The sequence below is a fragment of the Anopheles moucheti genome, chromosome 2, assembly GCF_943734755.1.
Source record: "Anopheles moucheti chromosome 2, idAnoMoucSN_F20_07, whole genome shotgun sequence".
Lineage (NCBI taxonomy): Eukaryota > Metazoa > Arthropoda > Insecta > Diptera > Culicidae > Anopheles > Anopheles moucheti.
In genome coordinates, this window is record NC_069140.1 from 49,350,870 (window position 1) to 49,378,017 (window position 27,148).

Genomic DNA, 27,148 nt, shown 5'->3' on the forward strand with positions numbered 1-27,148 from the left:
AAGACTCACATTTTCACGAGCCGTCCCATTGCGGCGCGGTTCAATTCACGCTAGGGGTGAGCGTTTGGCGCGTGCCTATTTTCTTGCGTGCGATCAATGCAACGGAACACGAACCTGACGCACTGACAGCAACCTGTCACGCGGTTGACATACGAGCGGGAAAGAAATCATCACTGACACCCCGGGACACCCCGGCGGGAACGGTTGATACAAAACGCACCAGACACGCGTGGTTCCGACCTGGTGGGGAGTTGGAACCGAACTCATAAATGTCAATCACTGCTAAACCATCGACTTTTACTTGTCCGCGTACGAATGATGTGAGCCGATTGCTTCGTGCGCTGCATTCGGGACCGATCGATAAAAAAACATCCGCGCGTATGATCATAATCCGGGGCTGGATATTTAAGATAAGCTGTACTTGTAGCCTTTAATGATTCTCAATGAAATATTACGCTTAAGAATAACTTTACACAACTCTACGTCAAAGTTTCCCATGCCAAGCTCTATGCCACCAATGAACGCAGCACAATGGCGACAAAAACACTTGACGGTTGTTCCGCATATGGAAATGTTTCACCGTACCGTATTAATAATTCTTTTCCTCGTCTCAATCCAGTGCCGGGAAGCGTGCCACCCTTCAACATCCCGGTCATCATCACTTTCCACGGCACGTTGGACGCGGCGTAGCGTTTCTCAGCTGGCCGTGTAATAAATTTCTAAAATTAAATGATTTTCTAATTTTAGTCATCACTGCGAAACCGTCCCCCTCCGTGGTGGTGGTGATGGTGGTTGCGGTGATAGAGAGTCTGCCGCTTCTAAGCCGCGTGTGTGCTCCCGCCTTCATTAAGAGTGTTTACGGCGTGAAATTCTGGTGTGTTTGTGTGACGAATGTAAACGACCGGACAAAAGTTGTCTTTTAAGTAGAGAAATCATTCCAAATAATATTAATAAGAAGCATAATTAATTTTATTTCACAACAGTTCAATAGCATAACTTGAATGGCTTCAGTTTTAAACAGACGGTACAACAAAGTTTAAGTTGTTTAATAAGTACAAGAGCAATCAGACACAACAATCAAACAAAGGAGGACAATATTTCCCTAGCCTGTCATACAGTGAGTACGCCGACCGAAACTGTTGCTTATTATCGTTCGCTTCCTTCGAACGGCGCAGCACCTTCGCCCGGTGGTAGTTTGCTGCTACACTTCACTTGTTGATCGGACCATACGGACAAGATTAATGTTCCGCAACACTTGTTGATTTTCATCGAGTGAAGAAGGACGAACCCGTAAAGCTGGGTACCGTGGTGCAGCACAGCACGATCACCCAACGGATTCATGTTTCAGCAACATTGAAGTTCTGCAACATTGTGAGAATTTTTTTAATAATTCGCGTAACCGCTTGCTACAAATGATACGAACACCTTGTTTACGTTTGCGGGATGTACTAATTCCGTTAATTGTTTCATCACTTAGCGCCCAAAGGCCAAATTTAATGCATGTAATTGCGGTCAATATATACGAAGTGGATAAGCAGCTCCTTAGTATTGCTGTAGGGGATTAGATTTAAACCCACATTAAAAGCGCATGGTTACATTTCTTAGAACCGCTCCATCAGGATTGATTCTGTCAACATAATTCACAACCCAACGAAGCGTTATTTATGCCTGAATAATCCCCTTTTTACCTTCGAAGCACCAGCAGTCCTCTAGCCTGGTGATTCACTCAAAGAAGAATGGAACCGTTGTAACGTGGCTACGAGAAACGTAGACGCTAAATTCCACAACTCATCAACCGCATTTCGAACCAGGCCGGCGGATTACTTCTTGCTAGATTCCCAAACTGACCCCCCCCCCTCCCCCTCCCTCGCCTCCATCCACCAGGCAGACAGCAAAAGGTGAGCGATACATTGACGATGGATAGTATTTTTATCGTTCGAAAATTAAAACCCGTCAAACTTCACTTCTATTTTCGTGCAATATTTATAAACAACGGTCATCAGCGCAGCGGTCGGCAGTGGACGTGGACGTGCGGCGTAATGCTTCTCATCGACGTCACTTGGAGGGGTTGTTGTGGGTTGGGCTGATTGTATCATCAGTTTTGTTTATGTTTTTTTTTTTGTTAGATTTCACTACACGCATTAAAGGAAAAAATGTTCGACAATGCTACCTTCACCCCTTATCATAACTAAATAAAAAAGGCCAACCTGTTGCATGTCACGTTTGCGAGGTACAGTCCGCATCGATGCAGTCCTTCTCGGCTTCCTCCAATAGCTCATGATCCACTTGGCACCGGATTCACGGATGATTAATTCGAAAATAATAGACCCCGGGTGATGAGCTACCGGCTAGCTCGCGCTAGCGGAGTGTATTTTAGAAACATCGTAAACATTGCCCACCCCGCATTTTCCCCAGCTTTCCAATCCCTTTTGCCGATCCTGGAAGCGTACGATCTTGAGTTAACTTGCACACTTCATAGCGTCACGGTCACGGTGACGAAAGAAGGCTGACATTTTCCGATCCCGAGTTTTGGCATCGATGGATTGCTTGCTGTCACTTCCCTAATTATAGCACGATGATGCTCCCGGAGCATGCCGCGACTGGCATGCACAGACCGCACATAACCGGCATGCTCGCTCTCGTTATCGTGACGCTACGATGAATAAATAAACTAATTCTCTTCCGTGACGTGACGCCCTAAAACCCGGCAGCATCCTTCCAAACACCAGGGAGGGCAGGCAACCCGTTCGGCAATTGCGTAATAGTTTATTAACAACAGGGCACGACGGCGCGTGTATGTTTACGGGGGGATTTTTTTTGTTTTGTATCGGGAGGGGTTGATCATCCCCATTCACCAACCTGCTTCCGAGAGTTCCAAATTCGAGACCGGATTCCGGTGTCCATTTTTGGGTGCCGTTTGCCCGTATGGAAGACGCGCGCGCCAAAGTATTTTCGGACCGACATGGGTACCGGGCGTACGTCGGTTTCGAATGGGTGAGCGTGTATTGGTGTAATTAGTATGCTTCCATTCTACATAGCTGGTTGGTAGAACCCCGAGAGTTAGTTTCGCACACGCAAACAGCGAACTGGGAACGGGGATGTGGACTGATTGTGTTTGCGAATCTATATTTTCAGGGTTAAAAATAATCCGCTTCCATCATATGATCGACATCTGTAAACAGTACGGTAACGGTAACGTGACGTTGGCATGGATTCGAGGCCGTCGTTTTTCCGGAGGTATGTCCTGCACTTGAGCGCAACAGGGTGACTCACGCAGTGCTGTTGCACGGTCGGTTGGAAAACACCTCGTTGCGTTGGGGCGTTTTTCGCGCCGGATCGCAAAAATAGCGCTCTACTGTACTGCGGCTAAACGCACTCGCTGCGACAGGTGAGTCGTTGGTCGGATTGTAGTATATGTCGGCACAGCCGGCACACGAGTGGTCACGCACGAAGTAACACAAACTGACCACATCCGCATCAGCAAGGAAAATGCGTTATTTTGTCACAGTGTACAGTGCGAGACGAGTGACCAATGATGCCGCACGGAATGACAGAGTGCGAGAGCAAGTGCGTTGACTGATGACATCAAAACAACTGTCAAATGGTGATAAATTAGTGGTTCGGTTTCGTACGGTAGTCGTTATTGGTAGTAGTCGACGATACGCTAAGCCATTCCGACGCTGGCCGTCACACTGTCGATTGATGTATACCGATAGGATAGGTCGGAAAGGTTTTTTTTTTTATTTAACGAACCCCTCCGGGAATAGAGCAGGATAGGTGACATGAGACTACGATCGAGCACTCCCAATGTAACACTGTGCGCATCACAGCGAATATGCATTATATTCTTATTTTTGACATACTAATTATACCCGGTCGACCCCGTTCCGAGGCGGGCTGGACCTTGGCGAAATGGTGCGATCTGGTTGGTGCGAGTTACGTTTCACGGCGGCATTCCCGTTATGGGGCTGTCACGCGCGGGTGGTGCCATATTTCAGCAATTAGTCGCAGGATCGCATCAGCCTCGATACGATCCGAACGACTTTATGAAGTGTCAAACTATTGAAGATCTCTAAAGATTTCATTAGGATCTGCTTAGGAAGCGATCGCTTTTTCGTAACGTAGGAGTGTGAACACGGTATAGTATGCAAAAAATCATTTTACACGTCGAGGCTTTGCAAAGGAGGTCAGTGAAACTTGCAGTTGAAGATTTATGGCGATTAAGGAGGGCTATTTTTTGTAAAAACTTATTTAAGTAAACGATAAAAATGTAGCTATTGTGCGGCTTGTGACAGGCTACGTGCTACGAAGTATAGAAAAACCAATAGCAAAAGGCTTCAAATAATCTCAATACACCAAATTGTGGACAACGTTGCTAATGAAGATAGCTCACAACAATCTTTCTAATTGGTGCTAGAGTTCAGAAATATAACAATTAGAATATGAGACCTTGTCGAGTGGTGAAGTATTCCACCGTAAAGATTATACTTTCGTATAATCTTTCCACCAACCCAGTATGTTCCAGTATGTCCCAGTAAGAAGCATTTGGTGCGTGGAGGACTGTTGCATGCGTGGCAATCATCATAAATTTCGATCCCAGCCCGATTTGTCAACGAACGGCTTACGACGCTATGTCGGCCCTGTCCGTAACGATGGATGGTTGAACGTTATTTTAATAGCTTTCTTGGGGTTAGAAACATCCTACCCCGTCATACAACCGGGTCATGAAGATAAGCGGGTGGACCAAACTCTCCCGCATTGTGGAAGGTTCGTAGTCAGTAACGGCAAAAAAAAAAACAGCGTTACAGAAGGATCTTACTCCGCTGGTCATGTTTCTTCTCTCGGCACCCGATGTCACCCGGGCATGGGTGACAGAACGAACAGCTTGTCGGTGTCATTAACGGTGGTCATTTGCTCGTGTCTCATGTGCGCAAGACTTCTTTCCGTTTTCGGGGCTTCAAGCCAAGAGGGGGGAAGTCTTTTAATGTTACCCATTTCCTCGGATTAGCTGGAACGGGAGCCGGTCGCGGTAGTGTGGTCTCTAATGTGCGCCACAGCCTGCACGAGCAAGATGCATCTTGTTTAAAAATTGTCAGCTAAAGCAAACAGCGGACAGCAAAAAAAAAAAGAAGAAAACCTTTCAGACAGATTCGCAACGATCGGCGTCTCATGCAGTGAGAACACCATTACACAACTTCAGGTAACCGGCCGGGAGAACATCGCTTTTGCACCGGAAAGTCAGTGTCGAACGGACCCGTAAACCATCTCTTCCATCCCGTGCGTTACCGTGCCGTTTGGTGCTTTGTGATTTATGGATGTGCTCAACTGCATTGGAGACTTCTGTTTATGGGCCGGCAGCATGTACGCTCTCCATCATAAGTTACCGACTGCGGGTGTTGTTTGGTGTAAAGTACTTTCGAAATATTGTCCCCATTTCCATCGCCAACATCGGCGTGCTGCCGGGCGTAAGGCGTGCATCTTCGCTTCCTTGGAGACGATCCCTGTTTTTGTTTGGGATGGATGTCACGACCGGCTTCGGTGCCATTTGGATGACTAATTAATGCCACCGCCAGCTAGAACAACACCGATGCGAGTTTGAGTGCAGAATTTGGGGCATTTAGACTTTCCCGCACAACGAACCGTCCTCAAAATTTGAAATAAAAAATCAAATAAAACCATCTGCCGGAAGCATAACGCAGGAGAATGTGCTCCACAATATGGTTGCAAACTGGTGACACCGGAGCTGCACCTCCATTTCTTACGCCATCATTCCAGCTGAGATCGTAAAAAATCGACTTCGTACGATCGTTCTGCTGCGCGTTAATTAACGCACAGTGGAGTCTAGCGAAGTGGTTAGTAACATGATCGACGGTTCTGGGCAGTGGGGCAAGAGACGAGAGCGCATCCGAGCGAGCATAGGCAACGTTCTGACTGATTGCTGTGGAAATGATTCAGTAAAAATCAGACACAAGACGAAGAGTAGTAACGGGCATGATTCTATCGCACGCTCTACTGAACCTTGAGCCCAACAACCCCGTTCACCAGCCAATCCATTAATCATAATTAATTGTCATTCGAAGATCAAACGATCGGAGCTAACGAAATAAGCAGCGGGGCAAGTGAGTCGCACAACGATTAGAACCGAACCGGACAGCTAGCGAAGGTGTCTCGGTATTATGGTCAGTTGTATCCAGACGTCAGAAATCATGCTCAGACGATCGTAGATATGTCGCACTGGTGTAGATGGTTTTATTTAGACTATTGTGGTGACTGATTGAATAGGTTTTGTATATGATTCCTTCCTTGTCTGACACTATCACTACCGGATTAGTCATTTTTACTGGTCCTGGTTGCCTTCTAAATACATTAATTTTTGTGGTTAAACAATACTGCCGCAGTTAACGCATATCATATAATACATATCTATTCCGGAGAATGATCGACCGGGAGCTTTCATGAATAACCCGGCTCTTCGAAATGCTTTATTCAGATCCAGCCAGTTCTGGTGTCATTAATGATTTTGTACACCGTGATCAATAAGCTCGAATACACATATTTATCGTCAGGTATGTCTCATTAGTTACGCGCACTGTTGTTATTTTCGAATGATGTTGATGTCAGTTTTAACTACACAAACAAAAAAGCTTTAAAATGCTTAAAAAGAGGTTGACTGGAATCAAAGAGGATTGAGAGGTGGATCTAGATTTTTTTTCTAAAACAAAAAACTGTTAGTGATGCAGGATTCAAATGAGGAACTGGTATGATCATCCCAACATGGAACAACATCCTATTTGAAGATTCCACGGTTTCGGGGACAGCCTCGGAGTAGGCTGCAGCTTCCATCCTTCGAAGTCTCTATGAAAATGATCACTACGTATTTCAGCAGGGCGAGGGCACTAGAACCACCAGAGTAGCAATTTGACCCAAATGGTTTCAGGATAATTTAAAGAACTTCTTGGACAAAACTTTGTGAACTACCAGTCACCAAGATTTGAATCATATCGACTTTTTGTTTAGTTCTATATGATGTCGAATCTCAACGAATACAAGGTAATCACTCAACACCAGTTCAATATTGTAATTTTCAAATGTCGTACAAATTTCCTCTGTAGGTTGTGCCTGCCACTTGCTTGTATAATGAGTATCCAGTGGTTGTTAAAATAATGTAATAATTGAGCAAATGATTACTCAAAGAGTTTGTGTTCAGTGTTCATACAACTCGATCGGTATGAAATCACATCAGGACCTTGACACTCGAACTATATGGAAATAAAATTAATGGAATTCCAATAAAGACATACCAAGACCTCCTAACCAAAAGAAGACGTTTGTTGGAAACATGATGATACCTCCGAAGCTAATTGATCTGTCGTTGGTTAACCATCCAGCTTCCAATAATTAATATTTCTCTCGCCATAACATCATTTAAGTTTAACGCTTGAGCTAAACGTCAACCAGTGGCGAACATTAGTCCGGATGATTTAAAAGCTCAATGATTTATACCGTTCCTATCGTGCCTATCACCACCTAAGCCGATGATATCGAGTACCGGACCGATGCAGCTGTAGCGCCAAAGACCCAAGCGATCCGATGCTGCAAGGAATCGCTTTTAAGCTTTCGCTTTCATTTTCACGGGGCCATTTTTCGGTCGGTTTTCGTGCCGATAGCTTAAAATCGATCGGCGGCAACTCGACACAGCCCGCCGAAAGAGTGCCGTCGAGTGTTCCCATTAGTCGTGCCGTTGTTATCAAGCGCGTGTACACGCGAGGATTGGAATTAAGAAGTTTGCCACACTAGCGGTCTGGATGCTGGATCTTTTTTTCTTTCTTCTTTATTAATCACAGACGAACGAATCTGTCCATGGCACACACGGTGTGCGGGGGGCGCGCGGGAAAGATTCGCCGGGGCAGCAGGATATGCATTAAAATGCCAACTGAGGGGCTGTTTAGTCCGTTTGATACACGTTGCCCAAAATGATCGTGGAGCTGCGCTTACCGATAAAACCATTTGGAGTGGCAGCGTGTTTTCTCAACGGTATTTGTCATATCTGGCCAGTGTGTCCCGCGGCATGTCGCTTCTTTTAACCATTCACCAGAGCGTACGTATAAAAACGCTTTAGCTAACCGGTAACGGTGGTGTTTTAATTATTCAAATGTGTTTGCACATGTGCGCGCAGACGTCCTTTCTCTGCGCTGCTCGTGATGCAGCCGCTTAAGATAATGTGCGGCGTTAGTGCGCCGGACGCTAAGCATGACACACCGAACTGGTTTCGAATGATGCCGGTTCAGGTGTTTTTATTTTCAAACGATGAAGAACTCAACTGGGCGCAGGAGAGGCAGGTGTGGGCGAGTCGAGCGAGAAAGTGTGTGCTGAAATCTGTTACAAAAATTAGTTCTCACTTATACGACCTGCAAAAGCACGAGACCCGGTGTAATCGACTGGCCAGCCGTGCCATTAGTGTCAAGTATCACTTCGGCTTGTGATACGAGCGCTCAAAAGCATCTGATGTAAGAAACTCTGGACTGGAATGCTACAGGCGGCTTCGAGGAATAAAAAAATGGAATGAAATCGAAAGGAGGAAGGCAAAGGAAATAAGTACTGATGGAAATGAACCTCGAAATGTGTTACACAAACCAATTTATCAACAGAGTTGGGAATGTGAAAAAATAATAAAAAAGTTTTAAGAGAACTATTTTACAAGTCGTAATATATAATTTGGGGTGTAATATTTGTAGTTTGTGAAATATAAATATTATACAAAATTAATCAATTTTTATTAAACACCTATAAATTAACAATAATTAACTTGTTGGAAATTTAAAATGCCTCCTAAAGGATCTTTTCCTATCGTAATACATTGACAAATATGTTGTCTTTGTCGTTTCGAGCTAATTCATAAATGTCATGGTACAAAGTCACAACGCGACATCAATGTCGGTATGCAACCAGCAACTTTGCAAAGATGCGTCGTTTACGCTACAGCATTGCTTCACAAGGTACTGCAGATCATAAAAAATCGATCATAATTGCGTTCCCTCGAACAGTCAGCGGAAAAAAAATTAGAAACGGGAAAATGTTTTCCGCAACTTCATGGCCATTGGCTCATTCGTATGTTTACGATCGTTTCGTGTAAACGGTTTATTAGCCGCAACGCAACCGTTTATTAGCAAATGTGCTGCACCGCACCATATGTTACACGATTCTTAGAAAAAATCAATTTCTACACAATTTAGCACATAAATCGTATCGTGAGAAGGTTGCCATCTTCTGATGGTTGATTTTCATACTAACTTTAATGGTGATTTCGAATGCACGACAATTAATATTTTTTAAACAACTGTCAAGGATAGCTTTTCCCGATGCAAATGAGTGTGAAACACGTTCTCTTTAAAATTCAATCTTTGCTAATGCTCATTAAAGCAGCATAGTAATGAATTGCTTCGGGGAGATAGTTGCGTACATATATAATGAGACATTCAATTGCATTTCAGTTGATTGCTCTCCCGAATAATATTAAAGCTGTATCTATCCGATCGAGTCAAACAAAATGTGAGTAAGTGAAACACATTCGTAAGTGATTGGTAAAATTGTTTCCGTTAATATTCTATCAACTTTCAACAACTACCAAATCGATGTTCGATGGATGACAGCTAGCAGGAGGCAAGGCCCGGAAATGAGTTTCACTAAATGGCAGCTGGAACACAGGAAAACGCCTATCCCTTGAAGTTCATTTCCCATGATATTTCCACCGGCTATAGCGTACATCTGGGCTGGGTATGTCCCAATGCCCACCATCATCAACTTTTCCGCCGCTTTGGGAGGCTTGTTCCGGCGCGATGTAAGAAGACCTTCATTTGATCGTCCCACGCAGCTACCTGTTTAATACCCGAAATGGGGTTTCAAACGGTGGTAGCTTCGCATGATGAAATTCGAAACGCTTCATCTCACCGTTTGTGTGGCTGCTGGTAGCGGTAGCAGCTTGATGGAGTGTGATTAGCAAAAACAAAAAGTTGTGAATGAATTTGAATATCGTGTAGGCTCGTTCTTATAATTAAACCGAAACCACAGCGAACGGCCGTCCCGGCGACGCGGTAAACGTTAAAAGGTAGGCAGTACAGTTCGTGGACAGCACGCTGGGTGTAATTCTTTTCCGCAAAGTTTTCCGTTTTGAATCAACACGTGTGCGAGCAAACCCGAGCCCGTTTCTCGGAATGAATTCAAAATTGAAAAATATGTTCGAGTAAAATATGATGACTATTGGGATTGTGCTGATGCCCGCAGTATAATGGATAATTCACTCGAGAATAACAATTTCGTTTCTGTAAAGTACATACATCAGACGGTTAAACCCGGTGTGGGAGGGTGTTTTTTTTTCGCTTTGTTTTTGTTGCTGGCTGCTCGGAGAAAACAGCCAAACGCAACAACATGAATGGCCTACCGGAATCCCTAGCGGTGTGTAAACTCTACCCGCAAGCAATTTGTTGCGGACAACCGGATCCCTTCCACCGGAGCCATCGCTAGCCGTTCGTAAAATGACGATAAATTTCAATCCAAACATCATCCTCAATCTTGCGGTGCGTTCATTTCCCCGTCCATCCAAACCCACCAAGCCCAGCCCAGATGTCACGAAAAGGTCAAAGTACGGAAAGCTTTCGCCTTGGCACAGTTTTCCACGAAATCATTTTCCTAACCGACAACGGCACAGCGCTTCCATGTGCTGTCAGTTTAAAAAAACAAGGGCAAAAACTCGGTTTTCATCGACGCGTGGTAATGCTGATCGCTACATCAAAGCTGCCAAGCGACACCGCAGAACCGGGTAGAGTTCGCCCTATCCCCCAGCATCCTTGCACGTTGACCTTAAAGCTGCTGTTACTGGCAGCCGACTATCGACAGTAACGTTAAAGCCAAGACACCTTGGATTGGTTTATTTGGTCAGCATGCAGCATGTTAGAGACTTTGCTGCTGTTTGAAAAATTCCCGATGTTTCCGCTGGCGCTAGCGATGGGCCCTCCTACGCCTTCGTTACTGTGTGTGTGCGTGTATTTGTTCGACCCGGGTCCATTTAAACGTTGTTCGGAAGCCTCGCATCACTTACTTTGTCGTTTGGCTGGTACGGGCTGCTGTCAGTAGAGACGCCACCGTGATTGTTTCTCGTTAATTTAATAAACTTCCTCATATATCCTGCTTCTTAACCGTACCCTACCGCTGCCAGTTCCGTTTTCTAGCCTCTCGTTGCGTTTAGAGATCCGGTCAACCCACGCAAACGGTTCGCTCTTTTTTTTGTGTGTGCGTTTTTCCCTTATTTTCCTTTGGCGTGTCACAAGATACACAGCATCCACCAACACAGCCGAATGGCTGTTAGAGGTATTAGGGTAGTCACCGAACGCTGCTGGGCCGCTCCATGCGAAAGCCACCATCCTTCGCGGATATCCCCACGCGTGTGGGTTTCATTCATAAACACTTTAGCGCATCGGTCTCGCTTGCTCCCCCACGGTCAGGTGCGAAGCTGCATCTAACTCACTCGCGTAGACTAACATTAGTACAACTTCATCCCCCATAGCCGCATTACCTCCGGTGAAACTCAACCCTCCGCCGCACACACTGGCGTTTGCCGTTTCGGCCGTTTGCTGTGTGGGTGGTACCGGCCACGATCCATTCCAGCGGCTAGCAGTGTGCGGTGTGGCGGCGAAAGAGACGTTAGGGTGAATTTGTGAATGAAACCAAACCCTCCACACGCGCTTGGCCTCCCCCTCCCGGGTGCCTTCGCCGTGTCGCCATCCATCAGCATCGTCGTCAATGGTGTAGTAAACAGGTCGCTGGGACAAAAAAGCTCTCCAGCTCACAAACAGCTAGGCACGTGTACACCTACACGCGCGCTGTCAAGCTACAACCACTAGCATAGCCACCCATAGCACGGGCTGCAAGCTTGTGCGCAGGCGCACGCGTCCCCGCGTCGGACGGCACTAATACAAACACATCCATCATGAGTGGCTCCCTGAGTTCCGCAACCGCGAGGACTAACGGCTACCGCAACCGGTGGTAACCGTTTTCCGCAGGGAAGCAGAGTGCGTGCAGTGAGCAGCCGGTAAGTGGTGCGTAGGAGCAACAGTAGATGGCGCTTGGATTGAATTGGTATATCGGTGTCTATTGGATGGTTTTGTATTTTTTTTCTTCTACCTTTCGGTGACTTAATCCTTTCGCATGTTGCGGCCGTGGCAAATTGTTGCGCCTGTGTTGTGATGGTGGGTAGTAATTAAAACATTAGCAACAAAAAATGCGAATGGGAACGGGATTGCACTATTCTTGGATTAAGATTTTTATTCAGATTATACATTCGAAAGTTTAAAAGCTTAGACGGACTCCATTCTACAGCGAGTAAGACCATTAGTTTCAACATGACAATATTATGAAATCTTAGTAGAAAAACCCTGCAACTTTTATGTGATTGATTTATTTTTTTTAAACTTAGGAATGTGTTAGGAAAACAGGATCTTGTAAAATTAAACTGTTAAAATTTAATATATGGAAAATAGTTGTCTATTTGAGGTGGGAAACAATTTATATTTAACTGTGCATCTTACTGCCGATCCTCAACTCTGAGCATTGGCGTTAGAAGTGAGCAGATGACGACATCCATTTCCGGACCGTGGTTAAATCAGGTTATGGGGAAATCATCATCATCACCATCATCATCATCACAGCGAGTCCAAACCGTACGAAATGGGAAACCGATGATCGTGATCGATACTTTTGCGGAGGTGTTTCGGTTTTCAATACATGGCGGGTGGATTTGACAAACGATCGGCCCATTTAGGGCAAGCTTAAGATGGTGGCTTAACCGTGCGTGCTAGAGTCTGGTCGCATGCCTAGCTCCCTAGAGTTTGTGCGCGATCACAGCCTCTCCAATCCGGTGCTCGATTTGAATTTGAATCAATACGCTAATTTTGTAGCTTTTGGAATGGCAGGTGAAATGATTAAATTAACTAGTGATCGTATCATGTTTAGCAGAAAATACTCTTTATATATTCTGCAGACTGACGAGCTTTATTGAGTTCGTTGTTTCGTTTGAAAATATCTTGACAAATTAGAGCTTTTATTAATTTTTTTTATAAACAACCACAAGTAAGTAGTGTTTCATTTCACTACAATGTGGCTAGTGATTAATGATGCAAAGCTTACAATCTTTCTTAAAATCTACCATTTGATAAGAACACCATCACGTAACCTTTACGCTAGATCTTAGTTGAAATGATGGGATACGACGAACCAAACTCCCATCAGTTGTTTTCAACTAGCAAATGCTCAGCGATCTCGCTGTATCTCCATTTGTCCCGCTTGATTTCTATCCCCCCGTGTTTTATGGGCGCGAAAGCCAAAAGTGTAGAAACGTGAAACCGTGAAGCCGTCTCAAGTGGAATTTAAATATTTCATTCACTAGCAACGACTAGCAGCGGTAATAAAAGCCGGTGCAGCGCGCAAAACCCACCCAAGCCCATACGGTACAGGACAGCCGTATTTGTCGCCAGCCAGCATCTTATTTCCGTGCCCTACTCCAACGATCGAAGATTTGATACTGATGAATGAATATTTTTCATGAATGAAAATCAACCAGCTTGCCCGTGTCGCTGTGTCTAAGCGGGTTCGGTAGGGTACGTAGGTGGTCTAACGATGCACTCGCATGGCAGTGTCCGGAAATGGCGAGAGACGAGCGAAGTCGGTGGGCCCGAGGAAGGTGAGGTGATTTAATAAATTATACAACGGTACCCTAGCAATTGGAGGCAAAGGCAAGGGAAAAGCGACCCCCCCCCCCCCCCGCGCCAATGCTTTTCCAAACGGAACGAGCTCCGAATGTCTGAGGACCTCCGATTGGTGCGGAGCGAGCTTTCAAAGGTGACACGTTTCAGTTTGTAGGGCTGAAGTGAGACCTTCAGCCGAACCGTGGGTGGAAGTTCAGTTAAAGGGTTTTGCGACAAAGAACACGGCTCGGCGCTCTGTGCATGAGTTAGCTAACTGTGGCTTGCTGTGGTGCCCTGAATTTCCTGCCTGCACGGTGGTGAGGTGTTGGCCCCACACCGTGCCTGGTGGTTGCACGATTCTGAAGGTAAACGTGGTTGTTTGGCACCCTCGATGGGTTGCACATACGTATGCCGATTCGACCGATCGAGTGGTACACTTTCGTCGCAAGAATACCTGATGCTAGCAGCGAAAAAGCTTTATGCTGTTGGACGTGCGAGGTATCAAGAGCGGGTGACGCTGTACGACTTCTGGTGGACAGTGGCGCGTTTGACTGTTTTTTTTTTTTTGTAAATCCTTGGACAGGCTGACAGGCTTTCGAACGACTTTCATGGTTCATTCATAAAGCGAAACCACGAGCCACAACGAGCCAGGCTTTGGTGATGCAAATGAGGCTCCAAGGCTCGTGGCGTTCAGTTTCATTGACTGCCGGACTACGATGACCACCGATTGATGGGTGACTGATACCGCTCGTGGCTGCTCGTGGCCCTTTGCCTGTTAACCGGGCACGGGGGTTACGCAAGCTTACGCAGCGTGTGATGTTGCGTATGCTGGTTTCATTCATAAAACCGTGGCGCGACTCTGCCAGTGCGTTTGATGGTTGCGTTGCGTGGGCGATGCGTAAAGGGTTGCCAGCACACGCAGACCTTAATGTGACGCCCACGGGATAGCGTAACGGATAATATACACTCGGCGCTACGAAGGGCTCGTTTTAGGCGACGGATGGACCCACCTGACGCTCCAGTGCAATGTCGACGGGACTTGATCAATGAACGGTGGTGCATATTTACCTTTTTATTCCCACCGCCCCGTTACCCCGATCACCTTGCAACACAACGATGTCCTTGATATCTGTGCTGCCTACACCAGCACAATTTTCCAAACCATAAACTGTCACTGACAAACTCGGCCGTGGCGTTTAATAAAATGGTGGCAATTTATTAATGAACAGCATTAAGCGCGCATTAGATGGAACAAAACCAACGTGCGCTAACATTGCACTCATTGGCACGGAACGGTGTTCGAACCGAAGAACTGGTTCGATCACCATGCATGGTTGCACCTCCGGGCGGATTTGTTAGCAATGGAATAATAAATCTTCGCCTAAGCGTTTGCAACATTAATGAAGGAAGTAACTGTGGCATGTAGTTTTACTTTAAAAGCGTTCGATACCAGACCTTCATTTCTCAATCATTCTTAAGGTTCTGCGTTTAAGGGGCTTAAAGTTTAAATCGTTCATGAAATGAATATGTTAAAGTAATTGATAGAATTAATGCTTCAATTGATTATGTTGATAAAAGAGAGATACGTAAATAGCTTGACATTTTTATCTCTATAAGATAATTGATGGCTTTGCCTTTCTGAAAATTTAACATAGCATTATTACGACCTGGTCAAAATTGCTGGTAATATATAAATTAAATTTTGGTTTTTAGCTTACATTAGTACTGTGAAATCTAATTTCTACTTTAATATTTATATAAGGCAACTATAATCACGTCACGTAGTTGTGTACTGGCCCGGAATTAGAATTGGATGTGATTTGATTTGTTCAACATAGATGATAGCTTCTAAATTTGTGTTTGTTTTGAAAGTAATTAAGTGATAAGTTGAAGTTAAAACATATTTTTAATGCATTAACCGACGAGGGATCTGGAATAATTTGGAACAATTTGTGAGAAATAAAGTAATTCAGTTCATTGCAGTGCTTTGTAGCTATGAAAAGCGTAAAATTGTTTATCAAATTATAGTCCAATTATTTTTAACCAAATACGTTTAAACCACTAATTTGGGAATGTAAATTTATACCATAAGAAAACAAGTCATTTAGACTACAAAACACTTAAATACCTCGACGCCACGCAATTATGTCCCGGCTTGGAAGCGAACTGCCGTGGAATAAAATGTGATGAAAGCAAGAAATTTGGTTTCACGAGCCAGTTTTCGCTGAAAGTAGCTTATTTTGGTTTCATTCTCCTGCCATCTTTTTCGCACTTTAATGAAACAATTTTTTTTTAAACGTATCCGCACATGTCGGGACGCGTTATGAAGCTTTTTCGTGGCCGTTTCCCAACGATGCCGAGCCATTTTGTACGGGTTTGCGATCAGACGCTCATAATGCGTTTGGTAATTTAGGAAAGAAGTTCAACCTCTGCCGAAAATGGTCCGGATGATCCGGCGATCGCTGTTTTTGGACGGAACCACTTTCGGACCACAGTTGACAAAGTTTGCGCGGGCGGATGATGCTGTTCGGGTCCGGTGTACCCAGTCGCTGGCGTCGTGCAGACGCGTGCCTTTACACAACTTGCCGTCTTGTCGTGGAGTTTCACATTTGGGGTGGCGGCCATTTGCTTTTTTGGTCGGACCCGGTAGAAATGGCAGAAATCAGCACCGTTGTGGGAAAGGAGAAAAACGTAACCCCTCAGTGCGACCTCCTGTTCAATGTGGTTAATAGTGGCGCTGGTGCTGTAGTTTCAAACTGTGTATGTCGCGTGGCGCAACAAAAGCGGCGTCCCTTTTAAACAATCGAAGTCCCTTCCTACGCAACATATGGGTGTTTTTTTTTCTGCGGTCGACCTCGAACGAGCTAGGAACGGTTAACACACTGGCAGGGTCGGAAGCTTTTAGCTGGTTTCGACGTTTTGGTGTTGTAAAAGCCAGGCTCCCCCTTCAAGTCGGGTGACGTTAAATGACAAATCCCACACATTTCCGGTCGAAACAGAATCAATCGTATTCCAGTTAGCTAGATGAGCAGTAGAGTTACAACTGTTGGCTACTTATGCAACATAGGAACATAGTATGGGCGAAGAATCCACTTGAGGTCCTCCACTATTTTTTTCAGCTATTCTTCTAAAACCATCATACAGCACATTGATTTAGCAAATTGTATACATTGAAATAAAGACTTCCATTTGGAATGTTTTGAAATATGTACTGAATCAGAAATATTCGATTAATGATGCGATGATCTAAACTATATTTGAGAATGTTCAACCAAGAAAAAGATAAATAAAGCAATGTTGCATTAATTATTATTGCAATTATACTCTAGACTCTCTCTGATGTCAAACTCATTTTGGCTTGCGGGTCGGTTTGCTAATAAAAATGATCTTACGGGCCAACTCGAAAAATATCACTTCTGTGTTGCAAAACCTGCCTGACTATTCACTTTACATGCAGACTGGACATTTTTCGTGATTTAAAATAATAGTTACACACGGCATAATTCATATATGCCATCCATTATATTTGGATATACTTAATATTTATGTACATAACACTCTTGCAAAGACATTCAAAAATTCAAAATTCAAAAATTTACACAAAAAGATTCATTTCTATGTTCTAAGTTACTATGTTTCGTAGGTACATTTATTCCATTGTAAGTAATCATAGGAAGAAGTTACTAAATTAAATTAAGAATTAAATTAAGAAAATTAAATCCAGTCGTATTGTAGTATCAGTAACAGTAAAGAACTTTAAACATTATATTTTTCCGCATGTAAATGTTTAACATTATAAATTTCCTGATTTTCCTGACACTTGCTTTCTCTGATCTTCGACTAACTTTTGTATATTAGGTTTCATTGTGTGGGTGCAAGCTACTTTTAATACACTATTGATATGATTTTGTGAGAATCTTGAACGCTTTTTGTTTTTTTTTAATATTCATTAAGAAATATAAATATCGACATAAAAATCCATGTATTTGTTATTTCTTTGCGGGCCGGATTCAAAGACCTATGTTTGACCTAGGGCCGTATGTTTGACATGTCTGCTCTAGACGAACACTTTCATTTTAATTATTTATATGTTTATTTATTTGTTACAGGAATTACGAATTTGTTTTTGCATTTAAAAAACGAAATAAACAAAATCTCACTGCCTAAGTATCAAGAAATGCTAATTGCCAGAGTGCCATCGACATTTGCGCGAGTATTCCGCGAAACAACGAAGACTTTAGACGTGCTTCTCATCATGTTGCACTAATAGGAATCTTAAATGGGTCACGCTTCCAACCGTTTAACTCCACAACTTTCCTGTTTCGCATTCGATGCACGACACTCGGCTTCGAGGAACCGACGGACGCTCGCGGTACGGACAAAAGCTAAGGAGCGGTGCAAATTTAATGAGATTTGTAATACGAATAAAGTTAATCCCTTAGCGTACGTATCAGATTGCACGATCGAGCAGTACCACCGACATCGGTACGATTGAATTTGTATTCGATTGAGCTCATGCCAGGGTATGCAAAGGTGACCGTAGATATACGTTGAAGACAAAATAAGAAAATAAAAACAAGAAAACATGTAGATGGAAGACGCATAGAAAGTAGTGAACATGTGTTCTTACAAGACCGCCAACAGTCATGGTCAACTGAACCGATCGAGTGATCGGAAATTAATATCCTTTACCAGATAACCTTACGCGCACAGCATCCGTGCCCGTTGATGGGAGAGCTGCGGCTTGCCGCACTCGGACGTTGTACGTTGTTTATATTGAAATTAATTGAATCAAAATTAAAATGTTTCCCGATAGCACCGGCTGACCCGAGCGTGCGCACTACACTGAAAATCAATATAATGTGAGATTTGCAGCGTATTTAAATAAATCGGCCCCCATCGCCGTACGGTCTCGGTGCGCGCGCGTTTGCTGGGAGTGTTTTCCTCGCTTTGCCATAACACGTTGGACATGCTGTGCAGGACATGCGTCGAGAGCAAAGGTGTGATTTAATTGCATCGCAGTTTATGGATGCTTATTAAAACGTTACTGTAGTCGAGCGTAGGTTTTAAATTGATTCTAGATTATTGGATCCTTTCGAAAGCTTTATTATGCCATCCATTATTCTGCTTGGCTGTGAATAATATTTATTAAATTCAAAAAATAGTTTGTGGACTGTTTGAATTTAATGCATTTGTAGATGCTATCGATCAACGCATTTGAATGTTAACTATTGCGTTCGTACATATTTATAAAACAAGTGTGCGAATCTAGAACCAATATCAATATGCAGGGTTTGTAAGCATAAACTTCGAATTTAATCGTCAAAAGATATAACAATAACGCAGATATTTAAATCTGATTATCTACAAATTCATAGAAACTCTGCAAGCAACACGCTGAAAAGCTTTCTTGCATGATGTCATACGCTCGCACGATCGAGAGTTGTAAAATACTCTTCCGTTTTTAACCATAACTCCATTCAAATGAATCCCCTTGTAAACATTGGTCCACGATTTTCGACAACCGTTCGACCACCGTTGGACCGTCGGTGGAACGACGAGGCATCACTTTACAAAAGATCATCATCTTCATTAGTCAAGTGTAGGCTCGTGGCACTACACAGCAAGTGTATGGGCACGGTTGGAAAGTACTCGGCACGTTCCGGTACCATAAAACCGATTGTGCCTGAATGTGTGTCTGAACGTGCAACGGCGACGTGGTTAATTAATCTATAAAAACAATTCTTTTCGTTTTGTTTATTTTTCCAATCAGCTACTCATAAACATAATGTATCATTAGCATAATCTAGAAGACTTTATCGGTTTTATAATGCGATTAATACGTAGTTTCCTGTTTTACGGCCCGTCGCCCGACTGTGACGCACAGCTTTACCCGCCGGCCGTCGGCTTTATGCATGATGAACAACGATGCGTACGATTATGCCAGGTCGGATCTAACAAACCTAGCACAATGTCGCTGAAGATGTTTTATAAAATATTGAATTAGTTCAATGTACAAACGGACACATTCTAGGCAAACTAGGCAGGCATTCAGGGTTCTATGTTTCGCCTGTGTTTTGGTAATTAACATAAAATACCGACCACCTTTTACGATTCCTCATAAAAATGTTGATCGCATGAATTTTTGACACTTTGGGAAACACTTCAGCCTTCAGCATAAGTTTCAGCACTGAGAGGAAGGCACAGTTTCCTTCATCCACGCGCGCGATATTTTCCCTAAACGAGCGAGTACGGCTGGTAACACTCTCGTGAAGCGAAAAAAAAAACACGTAAAACCTAATGTTGGTGCAATAAAAGTTGAACTGATAAATTTTCGGGCCCGACGACAACATGTTAAGCGAGATGAGTGGAAAATAAAACCGTGAAGCAGATTGTTACCACTGTGCCATATTTGGAGCGATGAATAATATGATCCACTTAAAGGGGGAATGGTCGGATTTGTGACTTATACGAGGAGTTTTGTAAAAATCCTTGTAATGATGAAACATTGGACACATTTATAGAGACTTAGCCTACGCACGTGCGGCCTGCTAGATCTGCTCAAATTTGGTTTCAATGTTGTTGTTTGGAGGGTACACCGTTTTTTTTTTTTTGCTTTCCCGGGCCAGAAGAAACATGCCTGAATATGTAATGCAAATTCCCAACAGCACTGACGGCCACAGCAACAACGGCACGTAAGCAGTGCAGCCCGTCCGAAACACTGCGGTCGTTATTAATAACGAATAAAGCAAGGAGGGAAGGAAAGATCTTAACACGGACTCATCTTTACTGAAGCTTGGATCGCTTGGTGTGTGACAATCTATGACGTTGCCGTCGCTTTCTTCGCAACAACCTCGATCTCCACCTTACATCTGTGCGTTTGTGTCAGTTTTATTGATAGAAAAATTAATCATATTTCAACAATGTGGGCTCATCTGGTGCGGATAAACGGAAAACAAACAGATTACCCAAAACCAAAACTATCGAATGGTGGGAACTAACGATAATGTGTACTTTTGTTTCACGCGAACCGCATGCACGCTAGGCAGTTACCTTTCGGGCCGGATTTTGCTGTATGGGAAACTGTAGTGAAACACACTGTCCGAACAAACTGTGGATCTTCGTGTGAATGGAAAAGTGGCGGGTGGGATAGATTGGGTCGCTTGCGGTGCGGAGGAGAAAATTTATTCCCATTTTAATTTATGGTCGTTGACATTTGCCTTCAAATCTGTTCGATGTCGGCTTCGGAATCGGAATAGATAATCCGCTTGATACGTTTTCGCTACGTTCGCGCTCGGAACCTAATCTTTACTGAGTTGATCTGACTTCATTCATCCCTCAGTTTGGTATCGCCGAGAGTGCCGATCGAGTTTGATGGTGTGCATGCCACAAACGGTCGAAAAATCGATAAAAGTTTGTTAAATAACAACATGAATTGATTGTTCGCATGTATTGAAGCAAGGGTGAAATAGATTTGCTTAAAGTTGCATCAAAAGCCAACTCGCAGCTATTACTTTCCTTGCATTAAACAATCTCTAGCGATACAGTAACATTTAAAAACAATTCCTTTCGGGCATTTTTTTTTGGCAGCCGTAGGTTTTGATGCTGTGGGAAAAGAAATGTTCCACCCCAAAAAAAATGGTGCCGCACCTCGATGGCCAGTATTATGTGCATAAATCAATGCGTCTAAGATTACATCAATTTGCTTCATTTTGATTGTTTTAGACGAAAGGCTCAGCCCGTGATGATGATGTGCTAAACTTGGACGAAGGAATTATTCATGTTTGCATGCGTCCCGGCCCGGGTGCCGAATGGAACCGTTGAATTTTTAATAAGCCACGATCATTATCACTCACTCGGGCTGCGGGCAATAAAGGCAGGCCTATTGGTTTATGATTTCATTCATCAGGCAGACATCAGTTTTCATCCGATCGTGGAGCTTATCGGGGAAAGGGATACCGTATTATTCCGTTTTGAGTTGCTAATAATTCATGGTGCTCTTTCGATGAGTTTCAACCCAAATCAAGCATGATTGTTTAAATTCAAATTTTGTTGATATAATCTACTTCAGAAGGAAAAGTGCACCATATCGAATAGTTAACTTTTGGTAGTAGGTACAATAAAACTATTAGCTGTAGCATATAATTTCACAACAATCTCGGTCGTCTGCTGGTGCTGCGTCATTCGGGAAGAAGTATCATGTCGTCTGGATTACTTGATCGGTTGGGAAGCATCCCAAAACAATCCCCGTTCTACCTTGCACCCGTGCAAGCGAAAGCACCTTAAGATGTTAACCGTCATAAAGCACAAGCGACCAACGGTTTTATGTTTCACCGTTTTTTGAATCTTACCGTTCGCAGTGCACACCACGCGCGGTGCATCTATTCCGCATCCGACGACGAACAAGAGAACGTAAATAACACTGGATCATTGCCTCGGACGCAAAAACCCAAACAGATCCACAACGAACATGCACACAACGCTGCAGCCGGACGCTACTGTTTGGGCGCGAAATTAGAACCATCTCGGTAGCCATGGCACGAACGTGGCCCAACGACGCCAACGCAGCTTCTGTCAGCAGAAGTTTACGCCTTACGGGGAGGCATTGCTGCAAGGAAGCATTGGTTGCTACTTTTGCAACACAAAACCCGCCCCCTCCCCGAACCCACTCTGGTGCTCATTATGGGACGACGACTTTTCGTGTTATCATTTCGCGCCATTCGTCGTTTTCTGTCAGGAAAAGTCTGGGCGTGTGTATGTGCTCTTGCGTATGTGTTATGTCCCTAGCTTTCGCAAGCAATCAAGAAAACTTTCCAGCACGTTGCACGGTTGCTTCTGGGTGGTAGATTGCAGATGCACGGGGCGTTTGCTAACGAGCTGTAACATAACGCGCGCGCCATTACAGCCGGACTGACTTGCGGGCCACGCTTGATCCGTCCGGTGCGACCGGAAGTAACTCTCCGCACGAAGATTTGGCCCGCACAAGAAAGCGGAACGCTGAAACGTCAACAACACAGCGTACGACGGTGTCGGAATTGTTTGCCATTTTTCCCGCGTCATTTGCGCTCGTTGACGACAACGTACGTCGCAGCATAAGATTTATCCATTCATAAATCTCCTCTTTCCATGGCAGGCGTTCTAATGCCGCCTGGGATGAAACGCAGTACGGGGGCATGGTTTGAGTAAAATATAGCGATGCACCGATGCGCCATCACGTAATTGGAACTGGGATTGTTTTGGCATCCGGTTTCGCGCTTCTTTTCCGTTCAGAACATTAGAACGACTTTGGCGCGAACACGGTTGGCCACCGTTCTCTTTTCGGACAGCATAAAACAGGATACCCATTCCGGCGGGAAAGAGTGCATCATTTTGCGCAGGTTACTATCAGCAGGCTACACGATGCTACACACTATGTTTACGTGCTATCGGCATGCGAAACGGCGGGAACCACAGACACGATGTCAACATGGATGCCCGGGACGCCCGGGCGGCTATGGTGCGGTTCAGCTTACAGCTCCCGCCAATCGCCAATCGCAGCCAACGGGACGCTGCTCGTCTGGTGCGATGCGCTCGAAGTATCGGGTGTTTGGCGATGGCGTTTAATTAGCATATCAAATGCAAAATTCATCATTCCTGCGCGGGAAGGTGTACAATTTTTATGACCCCATCAGGTGCGGTCATAGCGTGCCACATATTTACGATCGGTGACGATGGTGTCTGGTGTACACTGTGGGAAACTGAGAAGCGATTTCGCATATGTACGCGCCGCATACCATTTACAAAACGTTCGTTTGCTATTAAATGCGCAATTTCTACGACCACGGTTGGCACGGTGGCGAAACGATTGCAAGAAATTGCAAAATTAATCACATACATCTAGAAATCTGCTGTGATGAACGTAACGATGATGTTTTGAACGCAACAGTGCTCCTCATTTTCCATAAATCCACAGCAATTTCAACAAATAACAATGCAATTCATCTACGAACAACCAGAAACGCTACGAGGCTACGATAATATTTATTATTCGAATATCTTCCGAAGTTGAAATATCTGAAGAATTAAATTTCAAATTTTTTCATACAAAAGTTTGGCTTTGTCGTTCTTCTTTATCGGCACAACAAAAACAAGAGGACTAGGCCTGCCATTGCTAGCTTTCTATGGCTGTATTTACCCGGAGCTGGAAAGTCATTTCTGCGTACGGGGGATTCGAGCGGATAGGATTTTGGTCCGGTCCGTTCGTGTCCGCTCCGCTTTGTCGTTACTTTCCTCAAATTTTGAGCATACACAAGTTCGCATGTTTTTTTAAAATTATTGTATCTCAAAATAAAACAATTTAGATTCCTTTCAAATGCTGAACAATTGACATTTTTTTAAATTCACTTTTTCGAAACGATTTTACCAAAACTTTGCATACTGCAAAATAAAATATTAACGATTATAATCGTCATTTGAAAATGTAATGGCTCTAAAAGAACTCTGAAACTATCATCTGGCATCATTTTAAACTGGTTAAACAATTCAATTTGATAAATTCACCTTTTTAAATAAGAATATTTTTGAATGTGAATTTTCATACACTAGAAAGTTATAGGTTATTGAGCGAAGCAATAAAATCATTGTTTTTATTTTCAAATGAGGTGGAAAAAAGTCACGTTTCAATTGAAACATAATTCAGTGAACTTTACACGTTTGCTCTGAAAACCAGTTAATAGGAAAGTTTCGCGTTCGGGGTGTAATGGAGGCGCATTATGCTTGACATTCCATAATTGTTTACTTAATCATTTCTAAGATTTCAATTTGATGAGTTCAATTTAAAGTACTGTGACGTATACAAAAATAAACTCACATACACTTATTCCCGCTTCACGTTCAATTGGCAATGTATTTTTACTCCCGGGCTCAATTCGTAGCTCTTTTTGGCGTCACGTTGTGTCAGTAACGAAGCAAGCAAACAGAATCGGTTATTATTGCCAAGCAGTGCCAACAAAATGGCACCCACGGGATGTAATGGATTCGCACTAACCTGTTCCGTTACTTCCAAACCATAAAGCGACCAGATCGTCACTCGGCGACGGATGATAATTACCATACAAATATGGGCTCGGGTAATCAAAGAGCAGTCTTTTGGAGGGCGATTCGCCTGGAAGTAAAGATATAGAAAGAAAGAGAGAGAGAGAGAGAAAGAAAGAAAGAAAGAGAGAAAGGAAAGGAGATTGGAGTGATGATTCGGCGTGATTTGTTCTCAAGGGAAAAGTGTGGATAGGATACTATGTGTTACAGTAGTCCATGATACCTTACGCCACGGTATTTGTCGGTTTATGGCCACTCTGTGTGTGTTTGTATGTGATCGAATTAGGAAGACACAATTTCGAAACAGCAGCTATAAGCTCAAGCAAAATGGCGCCGTTCGAAAAATTCTACCATCTTGTTTTGATCTCGCGACTGATAGCGAAGAATTTTCAAGAAGCAGCACAGTTTCTGGAACCAGGGTACATTCAACTCTTATCCAGATTATATACCCCAAGAAAATTGGATCCGTCTTTTTTTCACAGACAAGGTTACTAACCCGATAGCGAACAGCGTATTCCCAGCAAATCTGGTTTTTGAATAGTTTTTCTTTCCCATCGCCACGTCATTAAGAGCTGTGTCCGGGTTTGAATCGCCATTGGCGGCGTCCGGCTGCTGTGAAGCAGGATCCCAAATTCGGTTCTGATGGTCAAGACAACTTTAGGACCATTCGAACCCGTGGTAAAGATTCCCCGATCCGCAGTGAGGGCTGGCTGCTGCTGCCAAGGAGTAAATTTCAAGGTAATACTCGTCTTTCCTAAAACAGCAGCCTGACAGTTGAGCGTGGGTTTTCCCGTGATGTTTTCTGTTGTTTTCAATCTGTTTCTGATGCTGTATTTTCGAAAGGAGGTACCATTTCTTCCTTCTACTAACGACAGCTCAAGACAGTGAACTTCAAATCTTGCAGCACTGTGGTACCATTCGTTCCTCCTATGGCTTCGGGAGCACCGGTACGTGGTCCGATTTGGCCAGAGTTCCGTTTTAGGAAGTGGTCGTTGATAATGCGCTACACTACTTCTATTTAGTTCTATTTCCAGCTCGTTTGCTTCTTATGGGATCGCTCTGAGCTTGCTGGATGATGGATTTATTTTGTTTACCCTTGCGGATGGCGTCGTATGCTCACTTAAGTGGAGTGATTCTTAGACTCTTAAATGATTTCCATGCCATTATTTGAAAGAAAATCACTATATCGGGTACTTATAATTATGAGCGCTTGCTTAAGATCGTTATACATTTACATAAGGAATTCAATCACGTCGAAGAAGAATGGAAAAAACTCAAAAGCACTTGTCATATTTTTACGATCTCTAATATGCACAATGGATTAGATTGTAATATTCTTTGTTATTCTTGAACAACGGTCACTAACGGCTGTTTGGCACTCAATTTATGGTACAATTAACATTAGTTTAAAAAAACAATTCCTTCTACGTGCAGTGAAAGCATATCTTAGCCCTGCAGCATATCTGCTATACAGTCTTAAAAACATTCCAAAATCTATTTATGTTGATATTCACCGCATGCTCCTCTATCAAGATATTAGAACAAGAACTGTAATAAACAATTAACGCAAATAGCATAAACTTCAGGCGCAATTAGAACGAACATTAAACGCTACAATCGCGAACCGATTGTACTCGGAATGCAACAAATTGTATTTTATTTTGACAATCACCGAGGAAATATTTTCTACAAAAACATAAAAAAGCGTATTTATATGTGACTACTCATTAAGTGTACTAAATATAATATGTTACCAAGTTCTGTGTAGGATAGAGGTCGAGTAATGTAGAGCAATTTGACAAGTAGCCAAAAGTTCGTTACACGTGATTTGACGTTTGGACGTCCTTTCCCATTCAAATGTTTTGTGTGTAGTTTTGTTGATTAATCGGGTCGGTCATAGAAACAAGAGAGACGAGTAGGTGAGGCTCTTCACATATGAGGAAGAGGATGAGGCTCATCATATCTCCCGGTTCATAGTACGACGTGAAAGTCCGGTACCGTGTGATCAACCCTTGCTTCAGAACACTAATAGGTGATGACCACACACCACTTTATAAAACCATCAACAGTTTGCTGTTTTAACTAAAGGCATTCAAAAGGAAGGAAAACTTTAACGACCAAGCTAATTGTGAAACTTTGCGATATAGTAAACAAAGTAGGCTAGACGCAGGGAATCTTACACGAGCGACCAAACGTCAAATGAAATCCAAAATGGCGAACCCCTATCTTCGCTATTATTTGACCTCTATCCTTCACATACCTTTATATGTTACCATTTCAATTTGTATATCTCAAGTTGAGTTACTGGAAATTTAAATATTTTGTTTTCAAGATTTGTA

General features: G+C 43.5%; 1 protein-coding gene across 1 annotated transcript in view; it reads right to left on the minus strand.

The window, feature by feature from the left end:
• Positions 1–27,148, minus strand: part of LOC128310747 (serine-rich adhesin for platelets) — a 67,258-nt gene that overhangs the window by 31,929 nt on the left and 8,181 nt on the right. The window contains exon 3 of the mRNA XM_053047462.1: positions 24,763–24,879. Within this exon, the coding sequence (XP_052903422.1) occupies positions 24,763–24,879 (117 nt within the window). The remainder of the gene's footprint in view (positions 1–24,762; positions 24,880–27,148) is intronic.